This window comes from Oncorhynchus mykiss, chromosome 15 (genome assembly GCF_013265735.2).
Source record: "Oncorhynchus mykiss isolate Arlee chromosome 15, USDA_OmykA_1.1, whole genome shotgun sequence".
NCBI classification, from domain to species: Eukaryota; Metazoa; Chordata; class Actinopteri; order Salmoniformes; family Salmonidae; genus Oncorhynchus; species Oncorhynchus mykiss.
The window spans coordinates 44,309,087-44,323,435 of NC_048579.1; the positions used below are offsets into that span (position 1 = coordinate 44,309,087).

The following is a 14,349-nucleotide window of genomic DNA, read 5'->3' on the forward strand; positions in this document are numbered from 1 at the left end:
ATAAAACATAGCTGTTAGCAGCAATGATCGGGGTTCAGTTGGATAACAAAGCAGGCACTCTATCATGTATCTTCCTTTATGTGCCATCAGTAAAAGCATTGCCATGTTGATTAGTGTTCCAAAATACATAAATACATAAATCTCACAGCTGTAATAAGCTGTGCAAGCGGCAGGACGTACGATTTCTAATTTTAAAATATCCTCTTTTTACTACGTTCAGACCACACAATAGGGCAACAATATGTGATTATACAGATATACTAATCACATCAAATGTTATTTGTTACACGCCGAATACAACAATGTAGACCTTACCGTGAAATGCTTAATTATGTAACGGCATTCCTCCTCCTCCTCCGAGGAGTAGCGAGAAGGATCGGAGGACCAATGCGAAGCGTGGTAAATGTCCATAACGTTTATTATAAGATATAAACAGAACACTATGAAATACAAAACAATAAACATGAACGAAAACCGAAACAGTACTGTGTGGCAACAAACACTCACACGGAAACAAACACCCACAACTCAAAATTGAAACCCAGGCTACCTAAGTATGATTCTCAATCAGAGACAACTAACGACACCTGCCTCTGATTGAGAACCATACTAGGCCGAAACAGAAACCAAACATAGAAAAACACACATAGACTGCCCATCCCAACTCACGCCCTGACCATACTAAATAAAGACAAAACAAAGGAAATAAAGGTCAGAACGTGACAAATTACAAGCTCTTAACCAACAATGCAGTTCAAGAAATAGTTCAGAAAATATTTACAAAATATACTAAAGTTTAAAATATATATAAAAATGTAACACAATAAAATAACGAAGCTATATACAGGGGGTACCGGTACCGAGTCAATGTGCGAGGGGAAAGGTTAGTCGAGGTAGGGGCACATGTAGGTCGGGGTAAAGTGACTATGCATAGATAATAAACAGCGAGTAGCCGCAATGTAAAAACAAAGGGGGGGGGGGGGGGGTCAATGTAGATAGTCCGGGTAGCCATTTGATTAATTGTTCAGCAGTTTTATGGCTTGGGGGTAGAAGCTGTTAAGGAGCCTTTTGGTCCTAGACTTGACGCTCCGGTACCGCTTGCCATGCGGTAGTATAGAGAACAGTCTATGACTTGGGTGATGGGAGTCTTTGACAGTTTTTTGGGCCTTCCTCTGACACCGCCTAGTATATACAGTGCCTTGCGAAAGTATTCGGCCCCCTTGAACTTTGCGACCTTTTGCCACATTTCAGGCTTCAAACATAAAGATATAAAACTGTATTTTTTTGTGAAGAATCAACAACAAGTGGGACACAATCATGAAGTGGAACAACATTTATTGGATATTTCAAACTTTTTTAACAAATCAAAAACTGAAAAATTGGGCGTGCAAAATTATTCAGCCCCCTTAAGTTAATACTTTGTAGCGCCACCTTTTGCTGCGATTACAGCTGTAAGTCGCTTGGGGTATGTCTCTATCAGTTTTGCACATCGAGAGACTGACATTTTTTCCCATTCCTCCTTGCAAAATAGCTCGAGCTCAGTGAGGTTGGATGGAGAGCATTTGTGAACAGCAGTTTTCAGTTCTTTCCACAGATTCTCGATTGGATTCAGGTCTGGACTTTGACTTGGCCATTCTAACACCTGGATATGTTTATTTTTGAACCATTCCATTGTAGATTTTGCTTTATGTTTTGGATCATTGTCTTGTTGGAAGACAAATCTCCGTCCCAGTCTCAGGTCTTTTGCAGACTCCATCAGGTTTTCTTCCAGAATGGTCCTGTATTTGGCTCCATCCATCTTCCCATCAATTTTAACCATCTTCCCTGTCCCTGCTGAAGAAAAGCAGGCCCAAAACATGATGCTGCCACCACCATGTTTGACAGTGGGGATGGTGTGTTCAGGGTGATGAGCTGTGTTGCTTTTACGCCAAACGTAACGTTTTGCATTGTTGCCAAAAAGTTCAATTTTGGTTTCATCTGACCAGAGCACCTTCTTCCACATGTTTGGTGTGTCTCCCAGGTGGCTTGTGGCAAACTTTAAACATCACTTTTTATGGATATCTTTAAGAAATGGCTTTCTTCTTGCCACTCTTCCATAAAGGCCAGATTTGTGCAATATACGACTGATTGTTGTCCTATGGACAGAGTCTCCCACCTCAGCTGTAGATCTCTGTAGTTCATCCAGAGTGATCATGGGCCTCTTGGCTGCATCTCTGATCAGTCTTCTCCTTGTATGAGCTGAAAGTTTAGAGGGACGGCCAGGTCTTGGTAGATTTGCAGTGGTCTGATACTCCTTCCATTTCGATATTATCGCTTGCACAGTGCTCCTTGGGATGTTTAAAGCTTGGGAAATCTTTTTGTATCCAAATCCAGCTTTAAACTTCTTCACAACAGTATCTCGGACCTGCCTGGTGTGTTCCTTGTTCTTCATGATGCTCTCTGCGCTTTTGACGGACCTCTGAGACTATCACAGTGCAGGTGCATTTATACGGAGACTTGATTACACACAGGTGGATTGTATTTATCATCATTAGTCATTTAGGTCAACATTGGATCATTCAGAGATCCTCACTGAACTTCTGGAGAGAGTTTTCTGCACTGAAAGTAAAGGGGCTGAATAATTTTGCACGCCCAATTTTTCAGTTTTTGATTTGTTAAAAAAGTTTGAAATATCCAATAAATGTCGTTCCACTTCATGATTGTGTCCCAGTTGTTGTTGATTCTTCACAAAAAAATACAGTTTTATATCTTTATGTTTGAATCCTGAAATGTGGCAAAAGGTTGCAAAGTTCAATGGGGCCGAATACTTTCGCAAGGCACTGTAGGTCCCGGATGGCGGGAATCTTAGCTCCAGTGATGTACTGGGCCATACGCACTACCATTTGTAGTGCCTTACAGTCAGATGCCGAACAGTTGCCATACCAGGCGGTGATGCAATTGGTCAAGATGCTCTCTATGGTGCAGCTGTAGAACTTTTTGAGGATCTGGGGACCCAGGCCAAATCTTTTCAGTCTCCAGAGGGGGAAAAGCTGTTGTTGTGCCCTCTTCACGACAGTCTTGGTGTGTTTGGACCGTGATAGTTTGTTGGTGATGTGGACACAAAGAAACTTGAAACTCTTGACCCGCTCCCCTACAGCCCCATCGATGTTAATGGGGGCCTGTTAGGCCCGCCTTTTCCTGTAGTCCACGATCAGCTCCTTTGTCTTGCTCACATTGAGGAAGAGGTTGTTGTCCTGGCACCACACTGCCAGGTCTCTGACCTCCTCGATATAGGCTCTCAGATCAGGCCTACCACTGTTGTGTCGTCAACAAACTTAATGATGGTGTTGGAGTTGTGATTGACCACGCAGTCCTGGGTGAACATGGAGTACAGGAGGGGACTAAGCACGCACCCCTGAGTGGCCCCAGTGTTGAGGATCAGCGTGGCAGATGTGATGTTACCTACCCTTACCACCTGGGGGTGGCCGGTGAGGAAGTCCAGGATCCAAGGTCTCTTTTCCAGATGAGCTCTGTATAGCACCAAAATACACATCAAAGTACAATAAACACATTAAACTACACATTTATATACACATTCAAATACACGTTATTATGCACAACAATACGCAAAACAAAAAGATAAAAAATGATTCAGTAAAAAGGTCTCCTAACCGTCTGAAATGCCCTAGATGCACTAATTCCTCCAGTTTTAAAGTGCATTGTAGATCATTCCACATGCAAGACACAAGGAAACCAAAGGCTGTCCTGAGCTGCCGGAGTCGCCCGTCTGTCCTGAGCTGCCGGAGTCGCCCGTCTGTCCTGAGCTGCCGGAGTCGCCCGTCTGTCCTGAGCTGCCGGAGTCGCCCGTCTGTCCTGAGCTGCCGGAGTCGCCCGTCTGTCCTGAGCTGCCGGAGTCTCCCGTCTGTCCTGAGCTGCCGGAGTCGCCCGTCTGTCCTGAGCTGCCGGAGTCGCCCGTCTGTCCTGAGCTGCCGGAGTCGCCCGTCTGTCCTGAGCTGCCGGAGTCGCCCGTCTGTCCTGAGCTGCCGGAGTCGCCCGTCTGTCCTGAGCTGCCGGAGTCGCCCGTCTGTCCTGAGCTGCCGGAGTCGCCCGTCTGTCCTGAGCTGCCGGAGTCGCCCGTCTGTCCTGAGCTGCCGGAGTCGCCCGTCTGTCCTGAGCTGCCGGAGTCGCCCGTCTGTCCTGAGCTGCCGGAGTCGCCCGTCTGTCCTGAGCTGCCGGAGTCGCCCGTCTGTCCTGAGCTGCCGGAGTCGCCCGTCTGTCCTGAGCTGCCGGAGTCGCCCGTCTGTCCTGAGCTGCCGGAGTCGCCCGTCTGTCCTGAGCTGCCGGAGTCGCCCGTCTGTCCTGAGCTGCCGGAGTCGCCCGTCTGTCCTGAGCTGCCGGAGTCGCCCGTCTGTCCTGAGCTGCCGGAGTCGCCCGTCTGTCCTGAGCTGCCGGAGTCGCCCGTCTGTCCTGAGCTGCCGGAGTCGCCCGCCTGTCCTGAGCTGCCGGAGTCGCCCGTCTGTCAGGTGCTGCCGGAGCCGCCGGTCAGTCAGGTGCTGCCGGAGCCGCCGGTCAGTCAGGTGCTGCCGGAGCCGCCGGTCAGTCAGGCGCTGCCGGAGCCGTCCGTTACTCCGGAGCTGCCGGAATCGCCCGTCACTCCCGGAATCGCCCTTCACTCCGGAGCTGCCGGAGTCTCCCGCCTGTCTGGTGCTGCCGGAATCTCCCGTCCATTCGGGACCCGTTTCTAGGGTCCCCAGTCCGAGGTCGGCGGCGAGGGTCGCCCCTCTAAAGAGGCCACGGAGGCGGGTAAAGAGGCGGGCAAGGACTATGGTGGAGTGGGGTCCACGTCCTGCGCCAGAGCTGCCACCGCGGACAGACGCCCACCCAGACCCTCCCCTATAGGTTCAGGCTTTGCGGCCGGAGTCCGCACCTTTGGGGAGGGGTACTGTCACGTTCTGACCTTAGTTCCTTTGTTTTGTCTTTGTTTTATTATGGTCAGGGTGTGAGTTGGGGTGGGCAGTCTGTTCATGTTCTTTTCTCTATAATATGGGATTTCTGTGTTTGGCCTGGTATGGTTCTCAATCAGAGGTAGCTAGCTGTCAATCGTTTTCCCTGATTGAGAACAATACATAGGTAGCCTGGTTTCACCTTTGAGTTGTGGGTGATTATTTTCTGTTCAGTGTTTTTTGTATTCACCGTTCAGGACTGTTTCGTTTCGTTCTCGTTATTTTGTTTTGTGTTCATGATAATACATTATCAATATCAATATGGACACTTACCACGCTGCGTTACAGTAATGGAGCTAAGCACAGGCAAAATCCTAGAAGAAAACCATGTTCAGGTTTCAGCAGGAAAATGCCCTAAAACACAAGGCCAAATCAATAGTGCAGTAATATCTAACAACTTATACCTAACAATTTCACAATAATACACATAGCACACACAAATCTAAAGTAATGGAATGGAGTTAAGAATATATAAATATTTGGGTGAGCAATGTCAGAGCGACATATCAAATCATCAAATCATTACATCAGCTGATATCTCAAAGTGCTGTACAGAAACCCAGCCTAAAACCCCAAACAGCAAGCAATGCAGGTGTAGAAGCACAGTGGCTAGGAAAAACTCCCTAGAAAGGCCAGAACCTAGGAAGAAACCTAGAGAGGAACCAGGCTCTGAGGGGTTGGCCAGTCCTCTTCTGGCTGTGTCGGGTGGAGATTATAACAGCACATGGCCAAGACGTTCAAGTGTTCATAGATGACCAGCAGGGTAAAATAATAATAATCACAGTGGTTGTCGAGGGTGCAACAGGTCAGCACCTCAGGAGTAAATGTAAATTGGCTTTTCATAGCCGATCATTCAGAGTATCTCTACCATTCCTGCTGTCTGTAGAGAGTTGAAAACAGCAGGTCTGGGACAGGTAGCACGTCCGGTGAACAGGTCAGGGTTCCATAGCCGCAGGCAGAACAGTTGAAACAGCAGCATGGCCAGGTGGATTGGGGACAGCAAGGAGTCATCATAACAGGTAGTCCTGAGGCATGGTCCTAGGGCTCAGGTCCTCCTCCGAGAGAGAAAGAAAGATAGAATTTCTAAATCAATTTACTTACTGACTTTAACTGTCCCCATGGGGAAATTTTGTTGCAGTGTCATGTACACGTTTAAAGTGGCGTTAAAATACAAAACAAAATTAGAAAACATCACAAAATTCATTTGGCCTATGTCATTTCATTTAGTCTCATTATGATATGAAAAATGTAGGCTAGTTCAAAAGAACAAAATATCATATTTTGAGTTGACTGTAAAGGATATTATACTTAAGATTCAACTTTAAGTCATGAGCATCTTTTAAAACTATTTTGATACTCACCTCATGTTTTTATGAATGAGAATTTAGTCAATTTTGCTTTGAAATCAGTATTTGTCCATCTCACCCATTTGTTCCCATTTTCAATCAAAAAATATGATATGCATGAGAGATTCACAAGACTATGACATTGGAATGTCGTAAAATGCTGCCCTTTCCGGACACTCACATTCAAATGATTTTCACCTCTCATTGCTCCCATTGCAAAAACATGTCCGCCTAAGGAAATCCAAGGCCTGTCCAACAGATTTGGTTTGGCGCCGGCCCTGATGTATATCTAGTAGTGATATTATATCAACAATATGAGTAATGTAATTATTATGAGAACAGCAGATAACTGCACAGCTAGAAATGTTTGAACGGCCTTCAGTTTTGTAAAGGAAAATATCATGTGTAGTGAATAGGGTTGCAAAGGGTCGGAAACTTTCCAGTAAAGTTCCGGAACTTTTCCGGATATATTCCATGGGAAGTTAATCTAGACGCTACCCATCCCGTTAGCGGGATCATTTTCGTCAGCAACCGCTGAATAGCATAGCGCCACAGTCAAATAATATTACTAAAAAATATTCATATTCATGAAATCACAAGTGCAATATTGCAAAACACAGCTTAGCCTTTTGTTAATCCACCTGTCGTCTCAGATTTTGAAATTGTGCTTTACAGCGAAAGCATTCCAAGCGTTTGTGTAAGTTTATCGATCGCATGACAAAACATTATGTACACTAAGCATTAAGTAGCTAGGTCACAAAAATCAGAAAAGCAATCAAATTAATCGTTTACCTTTGATCTTCGGATGTTTTCACTCACAAGACTCCCAGTTACACAACAAATGTTCCTTTTGTTCCATAAAGAGTATTTTTATACCCAAAATACCTCTGTTTGTTTGTCGCGTTATGTTCAGAAATCCACAGGAAAGAGCGGTCACGACAACGCAGACGTATATTCCAAATAATATCCATAATGTCCACAGAAACATGTCAAATGTTTTTTATAATCAATCCTCAGGTTGTTTTTAAAATATATATTCGATAATATATCAACCGGGGGGGTAGGTTTTTCAATAACACCGGGAGAAACAATGGCCGCTTTACTCTATAGCGCAAAACTCACTCTGAGAGCCCCCACCTATCCACTTACGCAATGTGATCTTTCACGCTCATTTTTAAAATAAAAGCCTGAAACTATGTCTAAAGACTGTTGACACCTTAGGGAAGCCATAGGAATCTGGAATCTGGTTAATATCCCTTTAAATGGAGGATGGGCATGCATAGGAACAGAGAGGTTTCAAAATAAGAGGCACTTCCTGATTGGATTTTCCTCAGGTTTTCGCCTGTGATATCAGTTCTGTTATACTCACAGACAATATTTTTTATAGTTTTGGAAACTTTAGAGTGTTTTCTATCCTAATCTGACAATTATATGCATATTCTAGTTTCTGGGGCTGAGAAATAGGCAGTTTCAAATGGGTACGTTTTGTAGCCAAAAACAAAAATACTGCCCCCTACACGCAAAAGGTTAAGCCCTGGAATTTGGGGACAGTGAACCTTTTTTGTGGGATATACATGTCTTGCGGCATATTTTGGTTCAACTGACCCCAAATCAATGGAATTGCCACCCTCTGCAGGCACAGTGCATTCTTCCATCACATGTGCAGTGCATTCTTCCATCACATGTACAGCTGATTGTCAAGATCTTTCACAGGAACCTGATGCTATTGAGCACACGGTATTGAGCACACACTTTTACACTGTCTGAGCCACTACATGCCTTCTGGTAAGTTTTGATTACAATACTGGTTGGGGTGAATATATTTTACAGGACATACATTTTTTTTAAGTCAATACACAGAATAATCTTTTTTTAAACCTGCATATTTAGTTAAAATAAATATATGTTAGCAGGCAATATTAAACTAGGGAAATTGTGTCACTTCTCTTGCGTTCATTGCACGCAGTCAGGGTATATGCAACAGTTTGGGCCCCCTGGCTCGTTGCAAACAAATTTTCCAGAATTTTATGGAATTATGACATAACATTGAAGGTTGTGCAATGTAACAAAAATATTTAGACTTATGGATTCCACACGTTAGATAAAATACGGAATGAATCCGTATTTCACTGAAAGAATAAATGTTTTATTTTCGAAATTATAGTTTCTCGATTTTACCATATTAATGACCTAAGGCTCGTATTTCTGTGTGTTATTATATTATAATTAAGTCTATGATTTAATAAAGCAGTCTGACTAAGCGGTGGTAGGCAGCAGCAGGCTCGTAAGCATTCATTCAAACAGCACTTTACTGCGTTTGCCAGCAGCTCTACGCAATGCTTCAAGCATTGCTCTGTTTATGACTTCAAGCCTATCAACTCCCGAGATTAGGCTGGTAATACTTAAGTACCTATTAGAACATCCAATAGCCAAAGGTTTATGAAATACAAATGGTATAGAGGGAAATAGTCCTATAATTTCTATAATAACTACAACCTAAAACTTCTTACCTGGGAATATTGAAGATTCATGTTAAAAGGAACCACCTGCTTTCATATGTTCTCATGTTCTGAGCAAGGAACTTAAACGTTAGCTTTTTTACATGGCACATATTGCACTTTTACTTTCTTCTCCAACACTTTGTTTTTGCATTATTTAAACCAAATTGAACATGTTTAATTATTTATTTGAGACTAAATAGATGTTATTGATGTATTATATTAAGTTAAAATAAGTGTTCATTGTTCATTCAGTATTGTTGTAATTGTCATTATTACAAATATATATATATATACAAATCGGCCGATTAATCGGGATCGGCTTTTTTGGTCCTCCAATAATTGGTATCGGTATCAGCGTTGAAAAATCATAATCGGTCGACCTCTAGTGGACATTGAGGAGGTCCAGGGAGAAGACATGGAAGCCTGAGTGAAAGACAACCAAAGCTTTAGTTTCTAAACTATAATTTTACAGATGTATGTTGAAAATGTTTTTGGGAGATGCGATGGATCATTGGGGATCATTCAATATTCTCTTTCTTTTGTTATTCAGTGAAATCATCCCATGTGAAGAGTCAACTTATTTAGTTAAAGTTAAATTCGTAACTAAATGTTTTATTAGATTTTTATTGTAAGGATTTAATCATTTGCAATTATGTCTACTTATGATAAGGTAAAAGGTTTATGTTTCTGTCTCCATATGATATGGTAAAATATCCAATGCAAAAGACATCAACATTTAAATGGTATTAGATCACATATATTCCCGTTAATTCCCTTGGAAAGTTTCCACCTCTGAATATTCCCCAAAATGTGCTTCCATAGTAGTGAATGTATCTGTGACAGTAAATGTGTAAAATTGGGAAATCTATTAATTACCCCCGGGACATCTTTAGATTATCTGTCACACTGTTGTGTACATTTCCCTTCTCATTGGTAAAACTAAATTATCTAAGGTCTGAACAAGCCTTCACTGGAAAGTAACTGCATAAACCAAGGGTGTCAAACTGATGTCTCAGCGAGTCGGGTTTTCGCTCCTTGTTTGTTTTTTCAATTGAGGTAATTGATTAGTAAGGAACTCCACTCATCTGGTTGTCTAGGTCTTAATTTACATTAATTGGGAGGAAATAACAAAAACAGCAGACAGACGGCCCTCCAGGAATTAAGTTTGGCCGATTCAATACGATCTCGCTTTGTCGTCTATGCTCCTTTTAAAGGTAATTTCCGATTAAGCCAACATATGCAGTGTTTACCAAGATGGTAACATTACCTTTTAACCCTAGCCCATTATCTGCTTGTCCTCTCACTATTGTGTCTCAGCACCAGAGGAGCTGTTCAACAACCTGCCTCCCTCACAGCCCTCGCCCCCTGCACTCGTCAGACACAGCTTCACAGGCCTCTCCTCGTCACCCTCCTGCTCACGAGCTCCCCGGCCTGCCTCCGGGCATGACCATTTCCTGTTAACCCCCGGTGAGCTGTTTCTTCCCTCCAAACTCGAGAATAGCAATAGAAAAGCAGTTTGTGTGCCAGAATCTGGTCTAGTGATAAAACTACCAACTCTGAACCACATATACCCTCAGTGGCAAGGGTTAGATCCATCAGATGGCCACAAATCTGCCACCTCCCTATTCCACTGTCCTTTAAAAAAGCTTGATTCTACAAAATGCATATCTCTGATACCAAACTCGGAAGTTCTCCTGACTTCAGAGTCTAGGGAGTTAGTTTTGATGTTGTCGGCACGAAGCCCCAATAATGAATGGGGCTCTGCTTGTACTGGTTGGTTCTTCCCTGTCTTTCTCACTCAACCACCCACACACAGACACACACAGCCCCCCCGTTCATTACAACTGTTTGATTTTCAAATCTAAACAACCAGCGTTCTCAACTCCCCAGGAAAAAAATAACATTTGAGAGAACCAATACAGTGCCTTGCGAAAGTATTCGGCCCCCTTGAACTTTGCGACCTTTTGCCACATTTCAGGCTTCGAACATAAAGATATAAAACTGTATTTTTTTGTGAAGAATCAACAACAAGTGGGACACAATCATGAAGTGGAACGACATTTATTGGATATTTCAAACTTTTTTAACAAATCAAAAACTGAAAAATTGGGCGTGCAAAATTATTCAGCCCCTTTACTTTCAGTGCAGCAAACTCTCTCCAGAAGTTCAGTGAGGATCTCTGAATGATCCAATGTTGACCTAAATGACTAATGATGATAAATACAATCCACCTGTGTGTAATCAAGTCTCCGTATAAATGCACCTGCACTGTGATAGTCTGAGGTCTGTTAAAAGCGCAGAGAGCATCATGAAGAACAAGAAACACACCAGGCAGGTCCGAGATACTGTTGTGAAGAAGTTTAAAGCCGGATTTGGATACAAAAAGATTTCCCAAGCTTTAAACATCCCAAGGAGCACTGTGCAAGCGATAATATTGAAATGGAAGGAGTATCAGACCACTGCAAATCTACCAAGACCTGGCCGTCCCTCTAAACTTTCAGGTCATACAAGGAGAAGACTGATCAGAGATGCAGCCAAGAGGCCCATGATCACTCTGGATGAACTGCAGAGATCTACAGCTGAGGTGGGAGACTCTGTCCATAGGACAACAATCAGTCGTATATTGCACAAATCTGGCCTTTATGGAAGAGTGGCAAGAAGAAAGCCATTTCTTAAAGATATCCATAAAAAAGTGTTGTTTAAAGTTTGCCACAAGCCACCTGGGAGACACACCAAACATGTGGAAGAAGGTGCTCTGGTCAGATGAAACCAAAATTGAACTTTTTGGCAACAATGAAAAACGTTATGTTTGGCGTAAAAGCAACACAGCTGAACACACCATCCCCACTGTCAAACATGGTGGTGGCAGCATCATGGTTTGGGCCTGCTTTTCTTCAGCAGGGACAGGGAATATGGTTAAAATTGATGGGAAGATGGATGGAGCCAAATACAGCACAATTCTGGAAGAAAACCTGATGGAGTCTGCAAAAGACCTGAGACTGGGACAGAGATTTGTCTTCCAACAAGACAATGATCCAAAACATAAAGCAAAATCTACAATGGAATGGTTCAAAAATTAACATATCCAGGTGTTAGAATGGCCAAGTCAAAGTCCAGAACCTGAATCCAATCGAGAATCTGTGGAAAGAACTGAAAACTGCTGTTCACAAATGCTCTCCATCCAACCTCACTGAGCTCGAGCTGTTTTGCAAGGAGGAATGGGAAAAAAATTCAGTCTCTCGATGTGCAAAACTGATAGAGACATACCCCAAGCGACTTACAGCTGTAATCACAGCAAAAGGTGGCGCTACAAAGTATTAACTTAAGGGGGCTGAATAATTTTGCACGCCCAATTTTTCAGTTGTTAAAAAAGTTTGAAATATCCAATAAATGTCGTTCCACTTCATGATTGTGTCCCACTTGTTGTTGATTCTTCACAAAAAAATACAGTTTTATATCTTTATGTTTGAAGCCTGAAATGTGGCAAAAGGTCGCAAAGTTCAAGGGGGCCAAATACTTTCGCAAGGCACTGTATATGCATTCGCTTTGGATGAGAACGGAATATGGAATTATAGCGACAGCATGTCAAGACCAGTGGGTCACAGCTCCTCTCGCTGTTCCACCTGGTCTGCATATCTGCCAGGTCTGTGCATCTATCACTCTCATACACTGTAATTTAAAAAATGAAAGTCCACAATTCTACGTGAATAGATGACAAACATGCAGTTATTGTTTGTAGTGTAGACAATCTTTTCCCCTCACAGTTGTAAATGGTTTGGTTTCAGATACTGTGTTTGATATGTTGAGCGCTGTGGCCCCTCTGCCCCCTGTGAGGAGACAAACGGGGGACAACATGAAGAGCCCTATCCGGACATCACAGTCCCAGGAGTACGACCCATTACCCCCCACCCAAGGTACAATTTAATACTGTAGGATTTTTTATTATTTAATAGTTTCACTTTTAGAATTATTTAAAATACAACAAACAATAATATATGAAAAAAAACAGTTAAATATCTGTGGATTTATGAGGAATTGTTAGAAAATGTTATGGGTGAGAGGGATGAGGCAAAAGGAATGGCAAATAAGTCTGGCTGCATAACCTACTGCACATTTTGAAATCATGTGACTAAACAGAACAAAAAGAAGAAGAAACTATACTATAAAACAAAGATAAATTATATAAAGATTGATAGTACAAATCTTTGAAGCACCTTAAATACAATTTTGGTCAAAAAGGCAAACTCAGCTCCATCATTTATTGAATCAGATGGCTCATTCATCACAAAAACCACTGATATTGCCAATTACTTTAATGATTTGTTCATTGGCAACTTAGACATGACATGCCAGCAACAGACGCCGAACCAACACATCCAAGTATAACTGACCAGATAATGAAAGACAAGCACTGTCGTTTTGAATTCAATAAAGTGAGTGTGGAAGAGGTGAACAAATTTTTGTGATCTGTCAACAATAAAAAACCACCGGGGTCTGACAACTTGGATGGAAAATTACTGAGGATGATAGCGGACGATCCAATTTGCCATCTCTTCAATCTAAGCCTACTAGAGAGCGTGTGCCCTCAGGCCTGGAGGGAAGCACAAGTCATTCCGCTACCCAATAATAGTACAGCCCCCTTTACTGGCTCAAATAGCTGACCAATAAAGCATGTTACCAAACCTTTGTAAACTTTACATTAAATAAATGAACAACAGGCTTTCAGCCTGATTATAGGAGGGTATTCAACATGCACGGCACTCACACAAATGACTGATGATTGGCTGAGAGAAATTGATAATAAAAAGATTGTGGGAGCTGTTTTGTTAGACTTCAGTGTGGCTTTTGACATTAATGATCATAGTATGCTGCTGGAAAAACGTAGATGTTATGGCTTTACACCCCCTTCTTATATTGTGGATTGAGATGTATCTGTCTAACAAAACACAGAGGGTGTTCTTCAATGGTAGCTTCTCCAACATAAGCCAGGTAGAATCAGACATTCCCCAGGGCAGCTGTCTAGGCCCCTTACTTTCAAAAAATCTTTACTAATGACCTGCCACTGGCCTTGAGTAAAGCCAGTGTGTCTATGTATGCAGATGACTCAGTACTATACACGTCAGCTACTACAGAGACTGAATTGATTGCAAAGAGCTGCAGTTAGTTTCAGAATGGGTGGCAAGAAATACGCCAGTCCTAAATATTTCAAAAACTTAAAGCATTGTATTTGGGACAAATCATTCACTAAACCCTAAACCTCAACTACATCTCGTAATGAATAATAATGTGGGAAATTGAGCAAGTTTAGGTGACTAAACTGCTTGGAGTTACCCTGGATTGTAAACTGTCATGGTCAAAACATATTGATACAACAGTAGCTAAGATGGGGAGAAGTCTGTCCCTAATAAAGCACTGCTCTCCTTTCATAACAACAATATCAACAAGTCAGGTCCTACATGACCTAGTTTAGTCACATGTGTGGTCAGGTGCCACAAAGAAGGACTTGGGAAAATTACAACT

General features: G+C 42.6%; 1 protein-coding gene across 5 annotated transcripts in view; it reads left to right on the forward strand.

Annotated features, from left to right (window-relative positions):
• Window positions 1–14,349, forward strand: part of cblb (Cbl proto-oncogene B, E3 ubiquitin protein ligase) — a 152,895-nt gene that overhangs the window by 135,735 nt on the left and 2,811 nt on the right. For 3 of the 5 annotated variants that reach the window (XM_036944415.1, XM_036944414.1, XM_036944416.1), the window contains one exon: window positions 10,147–10,810. In XM_036944415.1, coding sequence (XP_036800310.1) covers window positions 10,147–10,694 — 548 coding nt within the window. In that variant the 3' untranslated portion in view covers window positions 10,695–10,810. Of the gene's footprint in view, window positions 1–10,146; window positions 10,811–12,614; window positions 12,744–14,349 lie in introns of those variants that run through there. The other 2 variants (XM_021563293.2, XM_021563294.2) reach the window with 2 other exon arrangements.